This window comes from Podarcis pityusensis (assembly GCF_964106645.2).
Source record: "Podarcis pityusensis genome assembly, chromosome: 6".
NCBI lineage: Eukaryota > Metazoa > Chordata > Lepidosauria > Squamata > Lacertidae > Podarcis > Podarcis pityusensis.
This window is the reverse complement of record NC_138030.1, coordinates 5,952,925-5,980,207: the sequence shown is the minus strand read 5'-3', so window position 1 is coordinate 5,980,207 and position 27,283 is coordinate 5,952,925. Positions and strand designations below refer to the sequence as shown.

Sequence of the window (27,283 nt, the reverse complement as noted above, 5' to 3'; positions counted from 1 at the left end):
ATTAGGCGTGGTGGAAAATGCCAGCTGTGGCAAAGTGGGTGCCAAAATGTACATCAGGGCAAGGAAATCACAGAAAGCAAAGCAATGTGGGGGCTGGAGCTCTTTCATTTTGCAGTTGAGAAGAGACTGGCTCACCTCTTCCTGCCCTTTTCAGCTGTTCTAAGGGCCTAAGTCATGAGTAGGCAAGCTAAGGCCCGGGGGCTGGATCCGGCCCAATCGCCTTCTAAATCCGGCCCGCGGACGGTCTGGGAATCAGCGTGTTTTTACATGAGTAGAATGTGTCCTTTTATTTAAAATGCATCTCTGGGTTATGTGTGGGGCATAGGAATTCATCCCCCCCAAAAAATATAGTCTGGCCCCCCACAAGGTCTGAGGGACAGTGGACCAGCCCCCTGCTGAAACAGTTTGCTGACCCCTGGCCTAAGTCAATAGGTAAATAAAGGTGGCTTCTGTATTTAGCATGCAGGGTAAAGTGGCTCTTTAACGACGTGCATAAGAACATAAGAAGAGCCCATCTAGTCCAGCATCTTGTTCTTACAGTGGCCGACCACATGCCCATGGAAAACCCATAAGTAGGATTGACGCACAAGAGCAACTCTCCCCTCCGGTGTTTTCCAGCAACTGATACTCAGAAACAGTGCGGCCTCCGACCGTGCAGGCACAAGTAAAGCCATTGTGGCTAGTAGCCCCTGAGAACCCTCTCCTGTAGGAATTTGCCTGATCCTCTTTTAAAATCTAGGTTGGTGGCCGTTCACTGTCTCCAGTAGCAATGAGTTCCATAGTTTAATTACATGTGTGATGCAAGCAGCATAAACTGGGGTGGGAGTTATCAGCTTCAGAACAGGCATGCAGGATTAACCTTTTCCTGTGATGCTGTGGTCCTGAAGGAGCCAATCATAGAATTGTCGAGTTGGAAGGGACCCCGAGAGTCATCTAGTCCAACCCCTTGCAATGCAGGAATCTCAACTCAAGCATCCATGATAGATGGGCATCCAACCTCTGCTTAAAAACCTCCAAGGAAGGAGAGCCCACCACCTCCCGTTGGAGTCTGTTCCATTGTCAAACAGCGCTTATTGTCAGAAAGTTCTTCCCAATGATTACTCGGAATCTCCTTTCTTGTAACTTATGAACTGTTTGTAACCACCTCTGAAGCTAAAATTTGCTGTGCATAGAGGGGGAATCCCAGTTAGTGTCTAAGGCAGATTTCCTCCCAGTGCAAAGAGTCAATTCGGTGGAGTGGACCACAACCCCCAGCAAGGGGAAGGAAGGAGGGAATTCTGCCTCTCACTTGGACTATTGCAATGCGCTCTATGTGGAGCTACCTTTGAAGGTGACCCGGAAACTACAACTAATCCAGAATGCGGCAGCTAGACTGGGGACTGGGAGCGGCCGCCGGGACCACATTATACCTTGAAAGACCTACATTAGCTCCCAGAACGTTTCCGAGCACAATTTAAAGCCGTAAACAGCCTCGGCCTGGTATACCTGAAGGAGCGTCTCCACCCCCATCGTTCAGCCCGGACACTGAGGTCCAGCACCGAGGGCCTTCTGGCGGGTCCCTCACTGCAAAAAGCCAAGTTACAGGGAACCAGGCAGAGGGCCTTCTCGGTGGTGGCGCCCGCTCTGTGGAACACCCTTCCATTGGATGTCAAGGAAATAAACAACTACCAGACTTTTAGAAGACATCTGAAGGCAGCCCTGTTTAGGGAAGCTTTTAATGTTTGATGCATTACTGTATTTTAATATTTTGTTGAAAGCCACCCAGAGTGGCTGGGGAAGCCCAGCCAGATGGCCGGGGTATAAATAATAAATTATTATTATTATTATTATTATTATTATTATTATTATTATTTATTATTATTATCTACACCTGCTAAGGATTCTGATGGTTATCAGCCAGCCAGAGACACCCCCCTTATTTACTATTTACATTTTTTAAAAGGTTAAATGCAAAGAATTTGGCTTCAAGTGGATACAGTGAACCTGTGGGGAAGATGGCGAGGTCCAGTCTCAAGCTGTGCACCATTGGGTCAATTTTCACCCATCAGCTATGCTGGCAGGGGCTGATGGGAGTTCTGGTCCATCAATATTTAGAGGGTACCATGTTGGCTGCCCCTTCATTAGAATGTCTGCAGAGAATCCCTCCCACACATATGGGGCAGAACCTGCCATTGCAAAGCTGATTTCCCCCTTCCCTTGAGTTTATCGTATTTGTTATTTAAACATGTCTATGCTGCGTTTCAGGGCAAAAACCCTCCTGAGATTGTCATGCACGTATAAATAAAACGTAAAATGCAAAACTGAAACCTCTTCTTCCAATAAAACTCAGCTGTTAAAACGGCAGTTTAAAATCATTTCACGGCACAACACTCATATAACACCAATTAAGGCAATCTAGAGGAAACCATTTTAAAAGCCGGAGAGGTATAAACCATGAAATCGTCAAAAATTGCACCCACTTACAGCATCTCAAAAGACACTTCTCTGCGGTGTCAGGGCGCTAACTCCCTCTCCCCTTTTTCTCTGTCACGCAGTTTGGTGTTAGGTTGCCAGCTCAGATCCAGACCCCAAAATGGCTCTTGGAGCATAGCTTGAAAAAGAAGAATTTTATTATTTATACCCTGCCCATCTGGGTGGGTTTCCCCAGCCACTCTGGGCATAAAACTGTTCATTATTGTTATTATTATTCTATAGAATACAGAGCTCACAGAACCAAAGAACTGCAGAGTTGGGACTCCCAAGGTTCATCTAGACTGACCCCTTGCAATGCAGGAATGATGACTAAAGAATCCCCGACAGGTGGTTATCTGACCTCTGTTTAAGAACCTCCAGCGAAGGAGTGGCCTTCCGAGTTGCATGGAACAATTCTCATGTATCTAAACGTAACTGATCAATCAATTAATTACTTAAACAAATGGTGATAAATCAACCCCCCAAAGCGTTTTTGCAGCCGGGCCAAGCATCAGGACCCAGCACCTGTGAGTCACTGTCAGTCACTGGCCCAGCAGGGCAGGCTGGAGCCAGACATCTGGGTCTGCAAACCACTGTTTAGATTTCCCACCCACCCCCAAAATTATCAGGGACGTTGCTGGGAATTTTAAGGGTCGCATTCTGCTGTGACCAGGTGAGCTCATTACTTTGGCAGGTAGAGGGGCACGCCAGTATAAATGGGGTGCATTAGAAGCCCTTTGCTGTCCAAACCTGGAGCCAGCCTCGTTTGCAGCCTTTCACATTAGGTACGTTGCAAAATAATCAAATGAATCTGGAAGCAAATTTGCCCAGGTGTATTCCCCCCTCGATTTCTTCCTACATTTCTGCTGGTGTGACGAAGTCTTTGGCTGTGTTCAGACAGCACTTTATTCTTTGGGATTTGCTCGCCTATAATTTCCAAACTTTATACAATCTTTCACATGACATGAAGGCCTCTTCTGGAAATCGAGCTTACGGTTTAATGCTCATCTCTGTGATCATTGCTTCCAGAAAAAATCCATTTGCAACCTCACGAACCTGGAGTTTTGTGCTGCAATTTCCTCACTGTTTCCATTTATTCAGTTATCACAGTTACATCACAACTTTCCCCCCGGGAGCTTGAGGCTCCCCATTTTATCCTCACAACAGCCCTGTGAGGTAGGTTAGGCTGTGACCAGCCCAAGGTCACCCAGTAAGCTTCATGGCTGAGGCAGGATTTGAACCCTGGTCTTGCAGGTCCCAGTCTGATGCTCTAACCCAGCCTTTCTCAACCTGTGGGTCCCCAGATGTTGTTGAACTACAACTCCCATCACCCCTAGCTAGCAAGGCCAGAGCTCATGAATGATGGGAGTTATAGTCCAACAACATCTGGGGACCCACAGGTTGAGAACCACTGGAGTCTAACTCATGGGTAGGCAAACTAAGGCCCAGGGGCCGGATCTGGCCCAATTGCCTTCTAAATCTGGCCCACGGACGGTCTGGGAATCTGCGTGTTTTTACATGAGTAGAATGTGTCCTTTTATTTAAAATGCATCTCTGGGTTATTTGTGGGGCATGTGAATTCATTTATTGCCCCCCCAAAATATAGTCCGGCCCCCCACAAGGTCTGAGGGACAGTGGACCGGCCCCCTGCTGAAAAAGTTTGCTGACCACTGTACCACACTGTGGCTCTCTTTCATGGATCATTCCATGCGACAAATTTTGGGGTGGTATTGATCAGGGAGGGACGCGGGTGGCATTGTGGTCTAAATCACAGAGCCTAGGGCTTGCCGATCGGAAGGTTGGCAGTTCGAATCCCCACGACGGGGTGAGCTCCCATTGCTCGGTCCCTGCTCCTGTCAACCTAACAGTTCGAAAGCACGTCAAAGTGCAAGTAGATAAATAGGTACCACTCCGGTGGGAAGGTAAACAGCGTTTCTTTGCGCTGCTTTGCTTCACCAGAAGTGGCTTGGTCATGCTCGCCACATGACCCGGAAGCTGTACGCCGGTTCCCTCGGCCAATAAAGCGAGATGAGCGCCGCAACCCCAGAGTCGTCCACGACTGGACCTAATGGTCAGGGGTCCCTTTACCTTACCGCTGTGTCACTCTGTGCCTACTGGTACGAATGAAATTTCATGCAGTGTGGAGGTATATCTGCCGGAGAGCCATCGTTCCACAGCATAATGGGCAATGCAGCATAAAAGGAACATCAGAAACCAGGGCAGAGGTGCTAGTATCATAACCAGGAAAGCGAAGGCAACCAGCCCCACATCTGAATGCAACCTCGGAGCCTCCCATCGGAGAGCCGTGTCACGCAGGCAGTAATGAATGTGTCTGCAAGGGTCATTCAGCCTTGCTCATCTGGGTGTATGAAAGACCCTGGAAATCCCCACTTGACATGGGATTAAGAGGGGCTGAGCTGCGGAAGTGGGCAGCAGATTTAGAAGTCTGGTGGCGTTTGTGGATTAAGCTGTTTTCCAGCCCTTTGCATTCTGCCTCGTTTTGCATGGCCCGCCTTGAGAGTGAATGAAACCAGCGAGGGGCTGGGGGAGAAAGGGATTATCGGATGGGGCGGACAATGAGGCAGGAGGAAGGGGGGAGCTCCCCTAGCCAGCGGGAGAGTGTTGTGTGTGCACGCAAAGGATGCCAAGCTCTTAATCCTCCTCTTTTAATTACAAGGCCCAGATAGGTAGCTTCCAGGAACTGGGGGCACGAGAAAGAAGCAGGGGACAGACTGCGGTTTGTGCGAAAAGACGGAAGAAGCAGTCGGAGGGAATTGTTTGAGGCGTTGTGAAGAAGGGGAAAAGAAATGAAAGCGAGCAGATCCTTCAAAGAAGGCACTATGCGTTCTCTCACATTTCGCCATCTTTCCTTTATCCCTCTTTCCCTCAAGATTTCCGACCTACCAGCATCTCAGCAGCCCCAACCGATCAACGTCTGAGTGGCCCAAGAGTGTGTTGTGCTAACAGAACCATAGCCTAAACGGCCAGCAAATTCCAGATTCTGCAAGCTCCAACTAGAACTTACTAGCAGAGCACCCAGCAATATGAAAGTATTTTGCAGAAACAAAAATAATATTAATAATATTTTTAAATGGGTAGTGTAATTTGTGAGCTTGGACCATGCCAAAAAATGGGCCGAGTCCATCCAAAGTCACATTTGGTTCACCATCTTGATTCAAAATGTCACCCAGCATCCAGGCATCAATGAAGACAGCTGCCCCAGCTCGGGAACCTTCGTGCCAAAATTGGTGACTATATCTCAAGAGATGGCCAAACGTATGCCTAAAAAATATGGGCAAAGTCGCACCAAAATCACATTTCAGTGTGCCATCTTGAATCAAAATTTCACCCAGCATTGAAACATCAACAAAAACTGTCCCCCCATAACCCTCATTCCACGTTTAGCGATGATACCTTAAGGGGCAACCAAATCCATTGGCAAAGTTGTACCAAAGGCACATTTGGGGATGGATCAGGGCAAATGAGATGAGGTTAGTTCCAAGGAGGTTGTTGTGGTTGCGAGATTGCCTGTTCCACAAGGTGGTCTCCAGCTGGCCTTAGATAGGCTTGTCCTCTCTGTTAAGAGACCAAGTGTGCTGATTGGGACTGCAACTTGACTCTGCAATAACTGGGGAAGTCCAGGGGCTGGTAGCCAGAAATGCCTTTCTCCAGCTTCATAACAGTCCTGCAGAGATCTGGCCTGTAGACTTTGAAGCCAACCCAAGGGTCAACAAGTCCAATCCTTGCAAGGCAAGAATAATATTCCTTGTTCCACTCATGCCCAGCTCAGGTTTGTCATTCGCTCTAGGTAGGGCTTCTTTTAAGGACAACCAGGAAAGTTGTTGTAAATGAAAAATCTGCCCTTTTCTCTTATGGGGTATTCAAGAGCCCACATAGAGTCCTTACGTAGGTTCCCTATTGGTAGGAGAGAATAACAGAGGCCAACCAGAGAATATTGAGAAGCAAAGCAGCTAGTAAGCCTGATCTTTATTGAACTGTTGCAACAGAGTCCTCACTCACCACACGCAGGAGGGAGGAGGAACCCAGAACAATGGCGAGCAAGGCCTTATATAGACATTTTAAATTCCCTGCCCTGGAGCTCAAGACCACCCTCAGATACATCATACCTACATCACAGAAAGGGTGTAACCTAAGACCACTCCCCAGATACCTACATCACAGAAAAGGTGGTCTAAAACAGAAATTTGAATGTTGTTTTTCCTGTTTGCCAGGTTTTCTTATTGTCTTTCCTGATTGTCTTTCCTGATAGTCTGTCACCCATTAAAATGCTGATTACTCAATTCCTGAGACAATGGGAAGGCTCCCCAACGCCCCTCCCTCCTTGCAGGGAAAACATTTGATCAGTTTGGGAATCAAAATGGTTTCAGGTCAGTCTTCCTGTGCTGATCTATGTATGTGCTTTGTTGGTGCACTTATGAACATTTAACATATATCTAAGACTCCAAAGGAGGGACGTGGGTGGCGCTGTGGGTTAAACCACAGAGCCTAGGACTTGCTGATCAGAAGGTCGGCGGTTCGAATCCCCGCGACGGGGTGAGCTCCCATTGCTCAGTCCTTGCTCCTGCCAACCTAGCAGTTCGAAAGCACCTCAAAGTGCAAGTAGATAAATAGGTACCACTCCAGAGGGAAGGTAAACGGTGTTTCCGTGCGCTGCTCTGGTTCGCCAGAAGCAGCTTATTATGCTGGCCACATGACCCGGAAGCTGTACACCGGCTCCCTCGGCCAATAAAGTGAGATGAGCGCCGCAACCCCAGAGTTGGCCATGACTGGACCTAATGCTCAGGGGTCCCTTTACCTTTATCTAACACCCCAAAATTCCTATCACAAAGTTAATGCCTGCTGCAAAATGTGGCCGTGAAGAGCATTTCTTAGAGTGGTACCATATAGATGCGTTAGAATAACATGCATTTTTATTTAAATCTCTTTTTTCACATTGCAGTTCCCGTTTACAAAAAGGAAGCAGTTCAGACGGCCACCTCCCCTCCACACAACCCCACACAACATTTGGTGCAATGAAATCAGGATCCCTGATGGAGCAACTGTGTACTCCCATTTGTTCTGCCACCGTTCCAAACTGGAACCCTTTTACCCTGGAACGAAAGATGTTCCCTGCACCCCGAACGGATGTGCGAATTGTATCTCCTGAGCTTGAGGCTGTGCACCCTGTTGTGTCATATAATGAGAGAGTCTGACCTCGTGAGTTGACCAAAGGCTCTCCAGGCCTGGACTCCTCCATCAAAGTGCGAATCTGTTTGCCGTTCCCCAAATCCCTCTTTATTTACGGCTCCGTTTCCTTCCATCTGCTCCTGCTGTTGCTCAGCCAGCCTCTTGCTTTACCGTATTTTTAAGAAGTCCAAAATCAGCAGTTAGCTTCGAAAATGAGAGTTCCCCAGCGCTTGGTTGAGGCATCTAATCATAGCCTGCATTTTTATCAAGGCTTATAGTTTGATTAGGGTCTGTATTTTAAATGAGCTTAAAGATTTTCAAATGTTTTATGCCAGGCAGAAGACCAGCTGCCTAAGTACTTTGGCAAGATGTTTATCCTCCTGGACAAGGGGGCCCCCTGATTTATAGCAGAAAACAATTCTCAAAGTCGTAAAAAGAGAATTACAGGCTGAGAGCAAGGTTACACCACCCTACATAATTAAGAGTTGGTAAATAGTAAAATCATTAAACTTGAGCCATATCTTCCTAAGGTTAAAGGCCAAGAGCAACTGGCTGGAGAAGGAGAAGTGTAAACAGAAAAAGAGGCTTTTTCCTATTTTATTTTGAGGCTGTAAACTATTCCTTCCTGTTACTTTGAGAAGGTTTATTCTTGTAAAAAGCTATCTATGATAATGTATGAAATATACTGGCTTAAATGTAATTATGCAAAGGATCTAGAAAGAAAGAAATGTTAAATTCTTATTTCATAGAGTCATATTGCTGTAGGAGACCAGAGGGGCAAACGAGCCCAGCTCCCTGCCAGACAGGAGACGCCATCGAGCACTCCTGATATATGGTTGTCAGGCCTTTGTTTAAAGACCTTCAAAAAGGAGATCTTTCATTGATGATGCATGAGAATGTGAACCCAAGATCTCTGACATCTGTTTAAGATAAAAATTTAAAATTATTAACCATCTGTTTTGGAGGGCAATAGGGCAAGGAGGGCAAGAGGTGAGCTGGTAATTAAGGTTCCTTGTTGAGACAAATGTAAGATATATGACTACTTATTTGTCATTTATAGATAGAAGAATATATAGCTTTTTGTATCCCATAAAAGGCAATAGGAAATGGGTGTATCTTTTAGGATTGGTTATAGCAATCAGCCAATAGGAAATTCAACCAGGCTGATTGGACAGAGGCAGCCAAAGGAGGAGCAAGGGAGCTGGGCTGAGGGAATATAAGTGCTGGCCATAATGGCAGGAGACCAGGCCAGAGCTTGGTAACCATATACCACTGTGCCTCTCATTTATTTGTCTGACAAATAAATTATTATTTTAATTTCTCTATTGCTGCGTTGAATATTTCATTCCAGCTAAGCGTTAACCACAAGCAGGGTGCTACATTTTATGGTGCCTGCGACTCGGATAAGTGGTCTGCTGGAACGCAGCCCCTTCGCCTTACTGGGCAGGGTACAAGAGAGAGGACCACTCACTGCTTACCCAGCGCGCACTGGGAAGTTTTTTTTCCAGGGGAACGCAGAAGTCTCGTCTGTCTGATACCCTGCCCACCGACGGCGACGGACCGGGGGGAACCAGAGAAATAAACAGGCAACCAACTAAGGGTAAGTGCACTAAGGGGTTTTTGGCCCTCCAATTAATTGGGAGGAAGAGAAGTCTTGATCAAACTTCTGCGTCTCAGTAAAGGGGAACTGAGTACGCTAGGTGGTTGGGTACATCAGATGGTGATCTGGTGTAGGGAAAGGAAAGGTTGGGAGGTAGAGTATGGTGAAGTATCCAGCGCATTGTATGTGTGAGAAAGTACAATCTGCAGCTGACCTGAGTGTGAAAACGAGTGTGTGAGTGACTGAGTGGATACTTCACAGGGCCATACAATGGGAGTTGGGGGTTCAAAGGGGGAAAATACACCTCTTGAATGTATGTTAAATAATTTTAAGAAAGCCTTCTCAGGGGCATATGGAGTCAAAATGACGCCAGAGCGCTTGAGAACGTTATGTGAATTAGAATGGCCGAAACAAAATACTGAATGGCCATCTCAGGGAACCTTTGATATAAATTTAGTAAGCAAACTTTGGTCTAACATCGCCAAAGAAACTGGAGGGTGCCCAGAACAATTTTCATATATAGATTTTTGGCTGAGCACATTAAATAAAAATCCTCCATGGATAAGGGAATGCAAAGTCAAACGATGCAAATTATTGGCTGTAAAAGCCGAAGCTAGGAAAGGAATATTGCCAAATAAACTCAAACCCATTTTTGAGGGACCAGAGGAAGAGGTGCTTCCACCTCCACCCTATGCTCCACATCGAAGGGATGCTGATGAGCCAAATTATGGCCATTGCACGCCGAGTTTATCGGAATAGGGATGAGGCTGAGAAGCAAGAGAAGAAGAAGTGGCAGAAGGAAAAGATGGTGATGTTAGCCACAGCAGTGAAGCAAGACTACCGCCCCTTAAATGGAGGGAGAGGGCGGGGAAGGAATCCACCACTGGGAAGGAATCAATGTGCGAATTGCAAGAAGGAGGGTCATTGGAAGCGGGAGTGTCCTGAACCCCTGAGGTTGGAAGAAGTACGCCCAGCCCCAGGCCCAGGCCCAGGCTCCGGCCCAAGAAACCAGGGACGGGGACGGGGAATGATCCGAGATGGAAGATATCAGAGACCTGGACAAGGACGGAATAGGGACAATTTCATTGGACTGGCAGAGGAGAATTTTACCCAAGACTAGGAACGACCGGACTCCATAAAGTTAGGCTTCCAGGAGCCCACGGGAAGGCCTTGAAATATGGACCTGAAGTAGAAATCCTGTTGGAAGCAGTATGGGCTCCAGAACAGATTGCTGTAATGCACTGCAAAGGTCATGGACGAGGAAGGGATCCAATAACCAGAGGAAATCATGCTGCTGATAAAGCAGCCCGAGAGGCAGCCCAAAAGCCTGTGGGAGGATTTATAGCAGCCCTCATACCAGAGGTAGTTCCAGAAGAAGTTAAACCTCACTATACCCCAGAAGAGAGGAAGTGGGCTGAACAGGAAGGAGCGGTTGTGAAGGACGGTTGGATGATCCTGCCGGACAATAGGATTTATGTACCTCATCACCTAGCAGGCACAATTGTAAGAAATTATCATGAATCTACTCACCTTGGCGGTACTGCAACCAGAGAGAGTCTCAGTCGGAAGTTGTATATTATTAACCTATCACAATTAGCAACTTACATTTCACAGAAATGTGTTCTTTGTGCTAAAAACAATCCCAGGCAGGGACCGGTACAACCTCCTGGAATCCAACATGTGGGATATGTCCCCATGGAAAGCCTAATTGTGGACTTCACAGAGCTGGTCCCTTCTAAGGGATTCAAGTATCTCCTTGTGTTTGTAGATACTCTTACCGGATGGGTTGAAGCTTTTCCCACCCGAACTGAAAAGGCACGAGAGGTAACTAAGAGACTCCTCACTGAATTGATCCCGAGGTTTGGGTTACCTAGATGCATTGGAAGTGATAATGGGCCAGCGTTCATTGATCAAGTAGTACAAGAAGTATGTCGAGTCCTACAAGTGAAATGGAGACTGCATGCAGCATATAGGCCTCAAAGTTCAGGGAAAACTGAAAGAATGAATCGGACTCTGAAAACCCAATTGGCAAAATTAACCCAGGAAACGGGATTGGGATGGGTGGATGTGTTACCCATAACACTGTTTCGTGTTCGGTGTGCACCCACAAAAAGACTTAAGTTGTCACCTTTTGAGCTCCTGTATGGGAGGCCGCCCTCCTTTGTTCAGGATATTCCAGCTGACCTCAAACAAATAGGAGACCATGTGACACAGGAACAAGTGCAATCTCTCTCCCGTGTTTTTGTTTCTCTTAACAGGTGGGCCCTCGAGCGCACGCCGTGCAGCATTGCCGAGCCGATTCATCAGTTCCAGGCTGGCGATAGCGTATGGGTGAAAGAGTGGAAACGAGATCCACTTGCACCTAAGTGGCGTGGACCTTACACCGTCTTGCTCTCTACTCCAACAGCGGTGAAGGTAGCTGAGGTGACCCCCTGGATTCATCACTCCCGTTTGAAGAAGTCCGAAGGCAGTTGGACGTGCAAAGGTGACCCCTCTAATCCTTTAAAACTGACTCTCTCCAAAAACCCCTGTATCTAGCCCTACGGGGAACGGGCTAGGTCACGGGCAACATTAGACGACCGGCCTGCTGCAGCCACAACCTGGAAGCTGGCTGACCTGCGCACGCCTGAAGCTTGAGGAGCGTCTAAACCAGCGATTGTGAACGGGAAGATTCTCTAATACAATTAATTGACTGCCCCCCCCTTGTGGAACAATTATCAAGGATATTACTCATTGGGGATCCTTGGGATATATGTTTTGGTCTTGGTGGTTCCCCATTTCTGTCACTGGGGGAATTATATTGGGGCTAATATTTTTATGCTATCACAATAAGGTAATCTTTTGTGGAAGGAATGCATATACTACACATCAACATGATTTTATTATTAATCCTGATCCCTTGGGAAGGGGAAGGGTCCTTGAATCTGACCAAATTTACTAAATATGGATTCCGCCATGACCACAATATGTGGGTAGGCTTAGCTGAGATGGTAGCCAATGTTGCAAATAGGACCAATTGCCTTGTTTGCTCTCTTGGGCCAGATGATTCAGAGGGAGGTATGCCCTTATTACCGATACCATTAAATGCCATTGGTATGGTAAGCGAAATGCCACACCAAACAGAAGTACAGAATTTCCCCGGATGGAACTCAACTAAACCAATACGAGTTATACCTGTGCAAGGGGAATTCTGTGTACATAAATTATCAGATGCAGCTGATTCTACCATGATAGGCTCTTCTCATTGTCACTATACTTGGGATTATATTAAGAATAGTCAAACCTGGGTAAACGGTACTACCTATCGAACTCGGAATACCTTGCCCTGTGCACCTCCTTTTATTGATGCATGGAAAGTGGTATGGAACATAACTGTGACAGAAAAAGGCAATCTAACATACTGCACTGTGAACTCTGTACCCCTTTTGATATTTCGCCTTCTGCACTCCACGTACCAAAAACCTCAGACCCGATGGTTGTGGTGGATATGTGGAGAATGGGCATACAAGAAGCTCCCTTCCAAATGGAGTGGGACTTGTTTCCTGGGATGGGTATTACCACCAATGTGGATTATGCCCACTAATTCGGCCAAGCGTACACGAAGAAACGCTGATATTTCTCATATAGCAGGAGGAAGTACCCAAAGTTGGAGCGATACTGATGATTGGCCACCAGAGCGCATTATAGCCTATTATGAGCCTGCCTCCTGGAATCCTGGTGAGCTCATACAAGGGGCACGGGATCCTATTTATAATCTAAACAGAATAATTCGATTGCAAGCAGTAGTGGAACTTGTAACCAATGCAACGGCCCAGAGTTTGAGACTTATTGCACAACAGCTGGATGAAAGTAGAGCCGCCATTTTGCAGCTGAAAATGGGAATGGATTATGTACTTGCCAGGCAGGGAGGCCTATGTGGAGTCTTGAACTTGACAGGGAATGCCTGTTGCTTTAACATTTCTGATAATGGTGAGGCAATCCGTGTGTTGGCCACAAAGATGGAGAGTATAGCACACGTCCCAGTACAAACATGGGAAGGATGGGATATGGGATGGCTCACCAACTGGTTACCTAATGTTGCGGGACTCAAAGGGATACTATTGTCTTGCTTGTTTTTCTTGACGGTAGTAATAATGGTTTTATGTATGGTGCCATGTATCATTTCATGTTTTAGAAGTACAATTAGCAAGATGATTTCGAATGAAACTCTACCTCATATCATGGCCCTATATAGAGCTTTACCTCAGGAATATGATGAAGGTCAAGCTATCAAGGACACTTGGGATGAAGGTCCTTGAGCTTGAAAGGGGGGAATGAGGCATCTAATCATAGCCTGCATTTTTATCAAGGCTTATAGTTTGATTAGGGTCTGTATTTTAAATGAGCTTAAAGATTTTCAAATGTTTTATGCCAGGCAGAAGACCAGCTGCCTAAGTACTTTGGCAAGATGTTTATCCTCCTGGACAAGGGGGCCCCCTGATTTATAGCAGAAAACAATTCTCAAAGTCGTAAAAAGAGAATTACAGGCTGAGAGCAAGGTTACACCACCCTACATAATTAAGAGTTGGTAAATAGTAAAATCATTAAACTTGAGCCATATCTTCCTAAGGTTAAAGGCCAAGAGCAACTGGCTGGAGAAGGAGAAGTGTAAACAGAAAAAGAGGCTTTTTCCTATTTTATTTTGAGGCTGTAAACTATTCCTTCCTGTTACTTTGAGAAGGTTTATTCTTGTAAAAAGCTATCTATGATAATGTATGAAATATACTGGCTTAAATGTAATTATGCAAAGGATCTAGAAAGAAAGAAATGTTAAATTCTTATTTCATAGAGTCATATTGCTGTAGGAGACCAGAGGGGCAAACGAGCCCAGCTCCCTGCCAGACAGGAGACGCCATCGAGCACTCCTGATATATGGTTGTCAGGCCTTTGTTTAAAGACCTTCAAAAAGGAGATCTTTCATTGATGATGCATGAGAATGTGAACCCAAGATCTCTGACATCTGTTTAAGATAAAAATTTAAAATTATTAACCATCTGTTTTGGAGGGCAATAGGGCAAGGAGGGCAAGAGGTGAGCTGGTAATTAAGGTTCCTTGTTGAGACAAATGTAAGATATATGACTACTTATTTGTCATTTATAGATAGAAGAATATATAGCTTTTTGTATCCCATAAAAGGCAATAGGAAATGGGTGTATCTTTTAGGATTGGTTATAGCAATCAGCCAATAGGAAATTCAACCAGGCTGATTGGACAGAGGCAGCCAAAGGAGGAGCAAGGGAGCTGGGCTGAGGGAATATAAGTGCTGGCCATAATGGCAGGAGACCAGGCCAGAGCTTGGTAACCATATACCACTGTGCCTCTCATTTATTTGTCTGACAAATAAATTATTATTTTAATTTCTCTATTGCTGCGTTGAATATTTCATTCCAGCTAAGCGTTAACCACAAGCAGGGTGCTACATGGTGACAACTCATGCGATGATACCGATTTATTCAGCAAGGTGCCCATTTTTTAAAGTACCTGTACAAGGTATATCCATTCCAACACACTATCTCTTTATTTTATTTATTTTATTTTTTTTTAATGATATTTGTTAAAGTTTCAAAGAAAAGATTACATAGATAAACAGAAAAGAAAAAGGAAAAAAAAGAAAAAATTACAAAATACAGAAAAAAGATAAAAAACACTTAAAAAAAAACACATCGATCTTTCCATAACTTACATTTCATTTCCTTACTTCCCTGACTTCCTCACACCTCCCTTTTTTGTATTTCAGTTCTATTAGTTAATTCAGCAATTCCTTTCCCTCTTTGTTTTTATCTTAGTCCTTTAACTTAACATATTATAACTTTGGATTCTCACCTTTTAACAATCCATTTTTACATACACCTTTATAACATTGCTGCTAAGACCACTTAATTTCATTCTGACATCATTCTAACATTCATTAATTTTGCAGTATTTCTGTAGATAATTTTGAATTTCTTCCAATCTTCTTCCACCGACTCTTCTCCCTGGTCTCGGATTCTGCCAGTCATTTCCGCCAATTCCATGTAGTCCATCACCTTCATCTGCCATTCTTCCAGAGTGGGTAAATCTTGTGTCTTCCACAACACACTATCTCTTTAAAGCACACGTGCAAAGAATCCTGCGAACCCTCATTCATCCCTCCTGGAACTACAGTTCCCAGCACCCGTAATGAACCACAATTCCCAGAATTCTCCTGGGGAAGCGTCGTGCTTTAAATGTATGGTGTGTGCACGGCACAAGTGTACCGGTTTTCATGCACTTTGAGAACTGTGTCCCAATCACACCTCTCAGGTGAGACACCGTTCTCAAATCATGCAGTGGAGCCATAAACAGTGAATAATCTGAGCCACGCAGGGCAGCATTCTTACAGTTTCGTAAGATATAAGAAGCTGCCTTCTTGGCCCACCTAGATCAGTGCTGCCTGCACTGGCGGGCAGTGCGTCTCCAAGGTGTCAGACCTGGGATCGTCTGCATGCAAGGGATTCTCTCTGTTGCTGATCTGCGGCCGTTCCCTAAGTACTATCTCGGGGGCTGCCTTTGAGATCCTGTTTATGCAGTGCGTGATCTGAAAGGTACCGCTCAGCACCACTTCTGATTTCAAGGGATGCTAAGATGCTCTCCCAGGAGCTTGCCGGTCAGTAACCACACAGTTCAGAATTGGACTTAACTCTTTATTAGCAGAAGCATGATCTGCGCAGGAGTGTCAGGCCTAGTGAGCGCAGCAACCCATCTCTGGGCCAGAGGAACATTGCTGGATGCAAACGCCCATCCAGTTTTGTCTCAGCTGCAAGCATGGAAGGCTGATGCCTGCACATAGATCTTCCTTGCCGCATTGTCTGTGTGCAAATGCATGTCCGTTCCCCATCATCTCTGTGCCCTGCGGTCCTTTCTCCGCTTTCATTAACTGCCCAAAGTTAGAGCATGAGAAATCACGAATCGTAGGCTGCCACACCCCTTCTGCCGGAGCACAGGGGAGGGAAGACCCCCAAATTCCTCTCTGGCGTGAGCATTTGAAATCCAGCTACAACCTTTCGAATCAAGGGCATTGGCAACCTTCGCGAGGATGCAGTAATCCTGCTTTTGCAAAGGGCTTGATTAATCTTCTCCCTTTTTGTTGTTTCCAATTTCCATTCCTTTTCCCTCGACCCCTTTCTACTTGCTTATGCCCCTTGGCCAGGTTTATTTCTGTGAAAGGGCAATTGCTCAGGTAGGTCAAATTTATCCTCCCCCCCCCCCGGCTTTGAAGCTATCCTCTTTCAGGGGTGCATTTCACGCAACGGCTTCAGTCAAGGGTCTCGCAGCTAGAGAGGCGATGGAATTAGCACACAATAGATCAATGGCTTTCCGGAACACTTTCATTCCTGGAACGCACGAGGCAGACTTACACAGGAGCCTCCGTTCCTCAGCTCTCTGATCTGTCTGTTTATTGTAGTGCTCGCTGCTCGTCTTCGCTTGCCAGGATCAACGGCAGCTTAGACAAAGCCGGATGCTTTTTTATCCAGGGAGACAGGCGCGCGAGTCTCGTGCAAGGGAGTTTCCTCATTGACACACACACCCTTCCTTGATCGTGGCGGGTTTTGATTTTCTGATTGTTAACGCAGGTGGAAGAGTCTGATCTAAGGGTGATTCTCTGTGGATGGTATTTGAGAGACTCTGCCATGCGCTCTCTTTCAGAGCATCAAAGACCTACAATATGTCCACATGGTAAATGCACCACTTACGTGTTTTGATGTGTGTTTGTAAATGCACCACCTTCCCAAAAGTGCTGCAGTCTTGGACCAGCGTCAAGGGTCAAGATGACCAGGCACATGCCAAGGTCCACAGCTCTGCAGAGGACCCACCACTGACCTGTGTTTGGGGAGTGATCTCCCAAGGGAAGGGCCTTAGCTCTGTAGTAGAACATCTGCAGAACATCCCAGGTTTAATTGAAGGTGGAGACCTATCCCAAGCAGATTTTCATAATTTTTGAAAATACCATTGGGGAATATATAGAGATATCCCATGTAGCAACTATATTGTCCGCACACTAGATCAACATCTTCTTGGAGTGATTCGCAATGAACCCAAGGTGTCTCTCCTGTTCAGCTGCCCCCAGTTCTGACCCAGGAGTGTATATGCTGAAATAGCTGGGCTTTTGATACAGCCCAGTGAGAAACTTCTTACGTCCTCCTAAATCGTCTTCTTCTTCTTCTTCTTCTTCTTCTTCTTCTTCTTCTTCTTCTTCTTCTTCTTTGGTGATCACTCATAGCTGAGTAAGATTGTCTTCCATAAACACGGTTTTAACAGTGAGTCCATAAGTGACTGTGGAGGCCAATTCTGGATCCACACGTCCTTCCACAGTGGGGACATAGGTTTCTGGCTGGGAGTTGATCACGGTGTGGATTTGCCAAGCGTGCCTTCCTCTTAGCACGTTTCTCCCTTGCGTCCTGAGTTTGAGCGTCTTCAAAACCCACGACATCTTTGGTAAAGGCTGTTCTCTAACTGGAGCCCTCGCAGGCCAGTGTTTCCCAATTGTTGGTGTTTGTACTACATTTTTTAAGATTTGCCTTGAGACAGTCTTTAAACCTCATTCGTTGACCACCAGCATTACGCTTTCCATTTTTACGTTCGGAACAGAATACAGTGGTACCTTGGGTTAAGTACTTAATTTGTTCTGGAGGTCTGTTCTTAACCTGAAACTGTTCTTAACCTGAAGCACCACTTTAGCTAATGGGGCCTCCCGCTGCCACTGCGCCACCACCACGCGATTTCTGTTCTCATCCTGAAGCAAAGTTCTTAACCCGAGGTACTATTTCTGGGTTAGTGGAGTCCATAACCTGAAGCATATGTAACCCGAGGTACCACTGTAGTTGCTTTGGAAGACAGTAATCAGGCATCTGCCCAACATGACCAGTCCAACGAAGTTGATGTTGAAGAATCATTGCTTCGACACTGGTGATCTTTGCTTCTTCCAGTACACTGGCATTAGTTTGCCTGTCTTCCCAAGCGATGTGTAAAATTCCTCATCCTCCTAAGTAGCCTTCACAGGGCCGCATGGACCCACACTCTGACTCTGTGTAAGGCAGATAGAGTCCTACGACTGGAAGTAAATTATATTTTGGAAAGCGGAAGACCTCAGGGTCTCCTGTTTCCCTATTGTGTTTTCGGCTGGCGCGAAATGATGCACAGCTTTCTGCATTGAGGTCAGCGCAGCAGACATCTGAGTGGAGGGACCCGCCACAGCCAATTCCTGGCATAAATCTAGGGTGATCGTGTGGTGAATCATTTGTCTGCCTCCGGTGCGAAATCTGGCTGTGGAGCGCATCTTCCTCCCTGTGAAAAGTGTCTGGAGTGCACTGTTGCCGCCGGCCTCATGGTTTAATTGCCTCGGAGTGAATCAGCATCACCAGTCTGGGGCTTTGTCAGAAGAAAAGGAAATGTGTGTCTGTTTAAAAATAAGATGACATTTAAACCAACATTTGGGTGACTATCTGGACTGACAGAGAGCAGAAATAGTCCCAAATGATGCTGTGATTTTTGCTCCTGGTGTCTTTTCACACCACTATGGGAATAAGATTGAGGAAAAACTAAGTGTTGTTTTCTCTCTCTCGGTTATTAATATTTTTATTTTAAGGTTTTTCTTTTCCCCGTTTGACGCACCTTCAAAGGTGTTGCTGCCTTAGCAATTGAAATAGAGGAAATATTTATACGAGATATAAATACACTGCATAATGCAGCAGGAAAAGGCTGGGAATAAAACCGTTATGGAGGTAAAGGTGGGAAGTCAAACCATTAAGGGAAATATGTATTAAAGTCAGAGCTAAGGTACCAGTGTATATAAATTACAGGAAAAGCCATTGCCATTATAATCGTCTTTTCTTTTAATGGGAGAATAATGATACCTTTAGGAGGTTACTGTAAAGCAGAGATTTCCATGCCAAGTATTAATGACAGCAGCAGCAGCACTAACAACTAGGGCGATGTGTCACAAGCAAATGATGGTTTGGCATGGATTGTTGCTTACAGGTAGTCTGCATGCAAGGCCCAGGATCACCTGTAAGCAACAATCCATGCCAAACCATCATTTGCTTGTGACACATCGCCTGGTTGTTAGTGCTGCAATGGTACCCACCTGAGAGGTGCCAGAACCGAGTTCTGGCGAGTTTCGGCTGGGAAAAAAGCCCTGATTATTGTTATGGCATAAGAGAGGGTGCAGCAAGGAGGGGAAATAAAAACACAGTGGAAAGTGGGATGGGAAGTCGACAAAACAAAATAAATAGATTATTATGTATTGGAATGTATAGGTGTAATAATAAAATATAATGGGGGGTGGGGAAGAATTATTAGTTACCCCCTATACTGTATTGTAGGTCTGGGAGGTGGAGGCTGAGATATTCTGGCTTCCCAAAAACCAGCTAATCATATTCATACCAGAGGTGAGATTCCTTTTGAGATAACGGTTTCCATTTTTAGCTCTGCTGACCTCCAGAATAGCCAGCGGTAACAAGTCACCCCATCTCATTCATCCCAGGAGAATATGCAAAGTCTTAGTTCCAGTACTTTAGGCTAAGCTATATTAGAGTAATTGCACAGACTTCCCCCCCCAAACAACCATTTTTGCGTGCATTCTCCCTCTAAAATATACGTATGCTTTTTCAATGCATTTTCCTGCTAAAGTGCAAATTTTTGTATGCATTTTTTTTAGCCAAAACAGCATCGCCATAATCAGAGAAGCATAGGAGCCAACTCCTAGGGACCAAGGTCCCTTTGCCCCACCCCATAAAATATTTGAGGGGGCTGCCCCCCCGAAGTTGATGGGCATTGCCATTATGTGGGGCAGGGCTTACATGCCCTCCCCAAATATTTTATTCAGGTTGGCACCCCTGGTGTGGATCAGCAGCCGTGTTCCTATGTCCATCGAAGTTCCAATTAGGCCGCGGACTTTAAAAATACATTCCGCATACGTTTCTCCTCCATCCCTAATAACACTGATGCAAAGTATTATTTGCTACACGCCAAGCACAGGGTCCTGGGAGGCAGAAACCACTGACCCAGCTCTGGTTCCAGGCTTGCAGTTTCTGTTCCAGCAACCCCGCCCTCCAAATAATAGCACCGCTCATCCCCTTGAGTTGGCCTTTTTTGTCAAACAGCCCCACCCAGCTGCCTGTTTGCACTCCCCTTCAATAAAGCTTTTAATTGCTGGGACATAACGTTTAATTGCATTGCATTTAGATTGCTGGAGGGGAATTGGCAGTCCAGCCGCGCGGAGATCAGAGAGCGCTGTGGCTCGGCTAACCGCAGCGTTTGATTCAGCCCTCTCTGCTCCAGCCCGACCGCAAAGACTATATGTATATAGTGAAACGACGCGATGTACGCCTGGGAGCAGATGTGCCCCGAGTTCAGCGGATTGCGCGTTTGAGTAAATAGGCACGGGCTTGGGCTGCAGCCTGAATCCGTGTCGTTTGACTTGGGTTAGGGAAATACTTAATATACCTTCCAGCTCGGTGGGAACCCCAGGGCGGCTCGCCGTAAGGACGTTTGACAACGAAACAGTTTTAAAACGAAAGAAGCTGCCAGCAATAATAGCAAGGCCAAAGAGCAGCCAAAAAAGCCACCCCCAAAAAGCCAAGAGGAATAGACACACAGAACTGACCGTAGGTCATAAAAGGGACCCCAGGGGGTTATTTATTCCAACCCCCTGCAATGCAGGAATCTTTTGCCCAATCCACAACCCCGAGATAAAGAGTCTCATGCTCTACCAAGATCTGCATACAAGGAGATGCAAGATCCTTCTGATCTGCTTTCTGCAGTTTTCCAATGAGGAAGTCAACTGAGACTCCCGAGGCAGAGAATTCTAAAATCTGGATGCCTTAACCAAAAAGGTGCTGTTTGCATCGCCTCTCTCCAAGCTTCCGAGAGAAGGCGCCTGGAGCAGGGCCTCTGTCAGTAACCAAGCACGCAGGGTTTGGTCTGAGGAAACCATTCTCATAAGGTTCCCTGGGAAACGGGATTGATGGTTGAGCCACTCTGGGAGTTGTTGTTATGTACTGAAGTTTTCTCACTTGGCCAGCAGGGGGATTCTGTAGATAGTTTTCACTCAGGTCCACATATGCAAATAAGGAATTGAAAGCGACGTTCAGTGATTGGGTAGTTACAGAAAGTTGTTACTGTTGCTTTGTAGTTGAGCTCTGTATAAGCAGGTTGGCTGAACCCTTCAGTTCAGTCCTGTTCTGGCCTGTGAATAAACAAGAACTGTCTGAAGAATCGCTGTGGCGTCTGATATGTTCACCCACAACTTAACAGTTGTAGCTCTAACTACTCTCAGAACCCTTTGCAAACTATAGCTCCAAGTGGGGAGGAAGCTGTGACGATTAAAAGTGTTGGCTATTTGCAGAATAGTTGCGCTGCAGAAAGCGTGCTGGGGAGACCACACATTCAAGAAACGCAAAATAACTTTTGCTAGGTTTTAATAACAAAAACTCCTTTTACACTAAATTGCATTATATCAATAAGTGTGACCCATCTACCAGGGTACTGAGAGAACTACATGCTGCTCTTTATATACCATACCCAACAGTTTAATTACCACAACTTAACAGCACCTTCTATACTGCTTCACAGCTGCAAAACCAGGTCACGTTATTTGCTCTGGCCTTTAAAGAAATACACGTCTTGTGGAACAAGAATGAACCTTCAGATTTAAAGAGACCATTCAACAAAAAGCGCTATGGTAGCTCGCACCTGTCGCTCTGCCTGAGCCTACCTCGCAGGTTTGTTGTGAAGACGAAGGGCGAGGGAACAGCGTAGCCCTGCAAAGCTCTTAACAAGGGTGGGATTTTTAAAAATTGCATTTATTGGTGTGCTTGTTTGTTTATGGTTGCGTTTATATCCCACTATTTTCTCCGAGGGTCTCAAGGTTTGCCGCTCCCCATTTAATCCCCGCAACAACCCTGTGAGGTAGGTTAGGCTGAGAGGCAGTGACTGGCCCAAGGTTGCCCAGTGAGGTTCACGGCCGAGTGCGGAATTCGAACCCTGGCCCTAGTCCGACACGCTGAATATGATTTGATCTTGAGGGGATGGGTGTGTTTGTGTAGGAGAGGAATGTTGCATTGGGAGAGAATTACTGCCTCATTGCCTCAGTTGGTTTTATGTTCTCACCCTTCTCTCTCCAACAGCCGCTGCTGCTCACTTCAGCTTCTGCCAGAACCTTCTAGAACACACCGTGTCGGCCGAGAACCTCAATTACCGCCTGCAGAGGAACTCTGGCAGCAGCCTGACCTGGCACGACGGGCGAAGCCAGCGGTCGGCGGGAGGGAGGACCGTCAAACTCCTACAGCAGCCAGGAACGGAAGGCTCCCAGGTATGCTGGTGGGCAGGAAGTCTGCAAATGTCGCTGGGATCTGTCCCTTGGCAGGAACCAAAGACCCACTGGTGCTTGTTCTCCGACATGCAGCGAAACCGGCTGTGCGCCTGCGCTGACAAGGGTCCGGGGGCCGCATGCGGGCCCCCAGGCCTCTCTGCAGCACCCATCACCGTGCGTGTTTCTGCCTGGGTAGGCAGTGCTCTGGAAACCAGATTGCAACTCCCTGCTTGCTTGGCTGCAGGATACAGAGGGGTGTGGGCGCATGCGTACAAGCTAGCCAATGGCAGAATTCACGACCGTTGCCCCGCCCACTTTTGCCTCAGGCCCCGCCCACTGGAGTGCAGCTCCTCCCTCCTGGCACCAGTCAATCCATATCAGCTGCGGAGTCCTGGATCGAAAAGGGTTCTGTCCCCAAAGAGGTTCCTCGCACCTTGGTCCGTGGAGATCCATGCGCAACAATTGCGCATGCCTGTGCATTTTGCGTGTGCAACTGCTGGAAAGCCAGGCTATATGCCCTCGTGGGTTTTTGTTGCACGGTGTGGCTGGAGCAACCCAACCAGATGCGTGGGGCACAGATGACACAATTATTATTATTATTATTACTATAATTCTCTGTCTGTGAATTGAGGGTTACAGCCAGACTGTTGCAGGGTTGTTGTTTTTTTTTTGGGGGGGGTCAGTCTGGATGATGCCCTGAGTCCCTTCCAGGTCTTGGGATGCTGTGCCCAGTGAGGGCTAGAATTTAATAGGATCCAATTGCTGAAGTAATAATAATAATAATAATAATAATAAATAATAATAATAAATTTTATTTATACCCTGCCCTCTCCAGCCGAGACCGGGTTCAGGGCGGCTAACAACCAATAATAAAAACAAGTTGATTGAAATACAACTTAAAAAACAAGATTAAAATACAACATTGAAACATTAAAATGCAGCCTCATCACAGGAGAAAGGAAAAAAGAGAAAGAGGGGGAGGGAATGAAATTGATTCTAAGCCAAAGGCCAGGCAGAACAACTCCCGCAGGGCCCTGGTCTCACGAGACAGAGCGTTCCACCAGGCCGGAGCCAGTGTTGAAAAGGCCCTGGCTCTAGTTGAGGCTAATCTGACTTCCTTAGGGCCCGGGACCTCTAGGGTGTTGCTATTTATGGACCTTAAGGTCCTCCGCAGGGCATACCGGGAGAGGCGGTCCCGTAGGTGCGAGGCTCCTAGGCAAGCTTCTTTGTAATGCAGTGACCTTCACAGCTGGCCACCCAAGTGTCCTCATCAGCATCCCAAAAGAATGAGGTCTTTGCAAGAGCTGCAAGGAAGTGATGGTGCCCTCCAGGCTAAGGGGTGGGCCTATCCTCCTCTCACCCTCACCTGTTGTGTAGAATAATAGCTGGAGAGTTCACAGAATCCTGGAGTTGGAAGGTACCACCAAATCCAACCCCCTACAAGGCTGTGTGTATGTGTGAGTGAGTTGAAAACGGGCTGGAAGCTAGAGACACAGAGGCAAGCTGGATCTGTGCTGGAACCAAAGCTGTGACTAATAGAGAAGCAAGATCTGTTGGGGTGTTCATGCTGCGAGCCCCTCCATATTAGGATCAGTTTATTATTATTTATTGTTTTATTGTTTTTAAATTTAAATTTTTTTATTGAAATAATTCAACATTGATACAGTTATACATACATATTACGGATATACAAACTGTCAGGAAACTGCCATCGGCTCAGAGGCGAGAAATAGAAGGGCAGTTGTGTTACAGGGAGCCTCCGAAAATCTTGCGAAGCAGCTCCTCTTCCGGGGAGGAGGAAAGCCCCACCTCCAGTGGGGAAGAGGTGCAAGGACCAGAGGATGCTGGTGGGAGCCTTAACACCGCTTCCGGGCAAGCCGGACAGGAGGGAAACACGCCTTTGCCATCGCCCATCCTGTGCAGTAGTTTGGGGCTCAGAGAGGGGAGGAGACGTTTGGGGGTAACGAAACTCTTTAAAAAAGACCACCCCTGGATTCTGCTAGCAATTGAGCCAGACGTGAGCTTTGAGGCTCTTCACTGTAAATAGTTTGCACCAAAATAAAGCCTGTAAAACACAGGTCCTGCCTGGTTACTCTGGAGCAACCGCAACAGCCACCTGACGCAAACAAACATACAGTTCATACAATCCTAAAAAATATTCATACATACCCACACACAATCCCGCACATACTTTCTTTTCCCATCACCGTCCCTTACCCCACCCTGTGCTAGACTTCCAGTCTACTCAATTGCAATTTCTATTTATTATTTATTGAATTTATATACCGGCCTATATTCAGGGCGATTCGCAGAATAAAATTTAGAAAAAGGGAAAAGACCCCTCGACAGTTAAGTCCAGTCAGAGGCAACTGTGGGGTTGAGGCGCTCATTTCACTTTCAGGCAGAGGGAGTCGGTGTTTGTCCGCAGACAGCTTTCTGGGTCATGTGACCAGCAGGACTAAACCACTTCTGGCGCAACGGGACACCGTGATGGAAACCAGAGCCATGCACAGAAACACCATTTACCTTCCCGCCAGAGCGGTACCTGTTTATCTGCTTTCACTTTTGGTGTGCTTTTGAACTGCTAGGTTGGCAGGAGCAGGGACCGAGCAACGGGAGCTCACCCTGTCACAGGGATTCGAACCTTCTGATTGGGAACCAGAGGGAACCAACCTTCTGATCGGCAAGCCCAAGAGGCTCAGTGGTTTAGACCATAGCGCCACACGCGTCCCTGAATCACAGAATAAAATCAGGATATAAAACCACAAAATACATAATCAGTCAATATTACGGTCCAGAGACCCAACAAATCGTTACAAAATAATGCACAATTCAGACAGCCTACCTCCAGGTTAAACAAGCATTTTGTTCAGACTTAAAGATAGGGATCATTGGTTCTTGCAACCACCGATAAAAACTTTGCCGCTGCTAATGTTCTAGCATTTGTCCTGTCTTCCAATAGGAACCTGACATAGTGAGCCTCTGATTTTCCCGGGAAAGGTACCAGCAAGCGTAATACATAATAAAAATTAAAACAACAATCCAATAGCTCCCCACCAAACACACATTATGCTAAATGAGAGTAGTTTTCATGAATGTTTTCACATCAGAAAGCACCCCCCTCATTCCAGTGAATCTTGAGGTTGTGTATATGTGTAACTTCTTGGGAGAAAAGCAATGACAAACCTAGACAGCATCTTAAAAAGCAGAAACATCACCTTGCCACAAAGGTCCGTATAGTTAAAGCTATGGTTTTCCCAGTAGGGATGTATGGAAGCGAGAGCTGGACCATAAAGAAGGCTGATCACCGAAGAATTGATGCTTTTGAATTATGGTGCTGGAGGAGACTCTTGAGAGTCCCATGGACTGCAAGAAGATCAAACCTCTCCATTCTGAAGGAAATCAGCCCTGAGTGCTCACTGGAAGGACAAATCCTGAAGCTGAGGCTCCAATACTTTGGCCACCTCATGAGAAGAGAAGACTCCCTGGAAAAGACCCTGATGTTGGGAAAGATGGAGGGCACAAGGAGAAGGGGACGACAGAGGACGAGATGGCTGGACAGTGTTCTCGAAGCTGCCAGCATGAGTTTGACCAAACTGCGGGAGGCAGTGGGGGACAGGAGTGCCTGGCGTGCTCTGGTCCATGGGGTCATGAAGAGTCGGACACGACTAAGCGACTAAACAACAACATATGTGTAACTAAAACCATCTATGCTAAAGACATTGTGCTCTCCGCTGACCTTCATTCCAAAGAAACTGAACCCTAAATAAGAGAACCTCTGGAATCTCTCACTTCTCAGAGACTGGGGTGGTCTGTAACACGCACCATCCCTCCCCCCAAGAATTTTTGGGAACTGTAGTTTACTTCCTCCCGCACAGCTACCATTTCCAGGGCCCTTAAGAAACTACAGTTCTTTGAGGAAAGCCATATGCTTTAAGGGTGTGGCACAGATTCTTTGAAGCCGTTTTGGCACATCTGCAGCGGCCCAAAGGAAGCCAAGACCAGCCTCCTGCTTTTGGGATTACGGAGGTGGCCTTTCAGTCAGAATTAAGCCCCAGAAATACCTGCCAAAAACCAGCTCCTTTGTTCCTTTCCTTCTCGGGAACAGAGCTTTCCCTCCCTAACATCCTTCTTTGAATCTCAGTTCCGTCTTTTGCAGGAGGGGCGCTGAAGCAGGGGAGTTGGGTGGGGGACGACGAGAGGCTTGAAATGCAGAACTGGCTGCCTTCAGCCTGGAAGGAAAATACAGGGGGAAAGAAAAAGAAAAAAGCTTCCTTTTAAACCAGCTGAAAAATTGCCTCCAGGTGCCAGTCTCCGCATCTGTTCCATTTGTGGGTCACGTTTGAGGCAATGTATGCCAATTTGGGTTGTGGAGAAAGGGAGGGAGACGAGAGTGGCAAAATCCAGACCGTTTGCCAATTTGCAAGAAGGAGACTTAGCGTCAAGATTAATGCGCAGTTTGCTTTGGTCTGGGGGAAATTGCTAGTTGCCCTGGGTACCTATTACTCAGAAGTAAGGAGGGTTATTTGGATAAAAGTTGCTGTGGGCTCAGCGTCTTTTTTTCCAGCGAGGATGCCGTCACTCTTGGGCGCAGATTTCCTGGACCAATTTCCTCTTTTCTCTCCAGGAATTAAAGGCACACATGTGCTCTGTGCTACACATTCGAAAGCCTGCTT

The 27,283-nt window shown here is 46.4% G+C and overlaps 1 protein-coding gene across 2 annotated transcripts in view; it reads left to right on the top strand.

Moving 5' to 3' along the window:
- SAMD10 (sterile alpha motif domain containing 10) overlaps window positions 1–27,283 on the top strand; it is a 64,051-nt gene that overhangs the window by 14,841 nt on the left and 21,927 nt on the right. For both annotated transcript variants that reach the window (XM_081011597.1, XM_081011598.1), the window contains exon 2: window positions 22,423–22,607. In XM_081011597.1, the coding sequence (XP_080867723.1) occupies window positions 22,423–22,607 (185 nt within the window). The remainder of the gene's footprint in view (window positions 1–22,422; window positions 22,608–27,283) is intronic.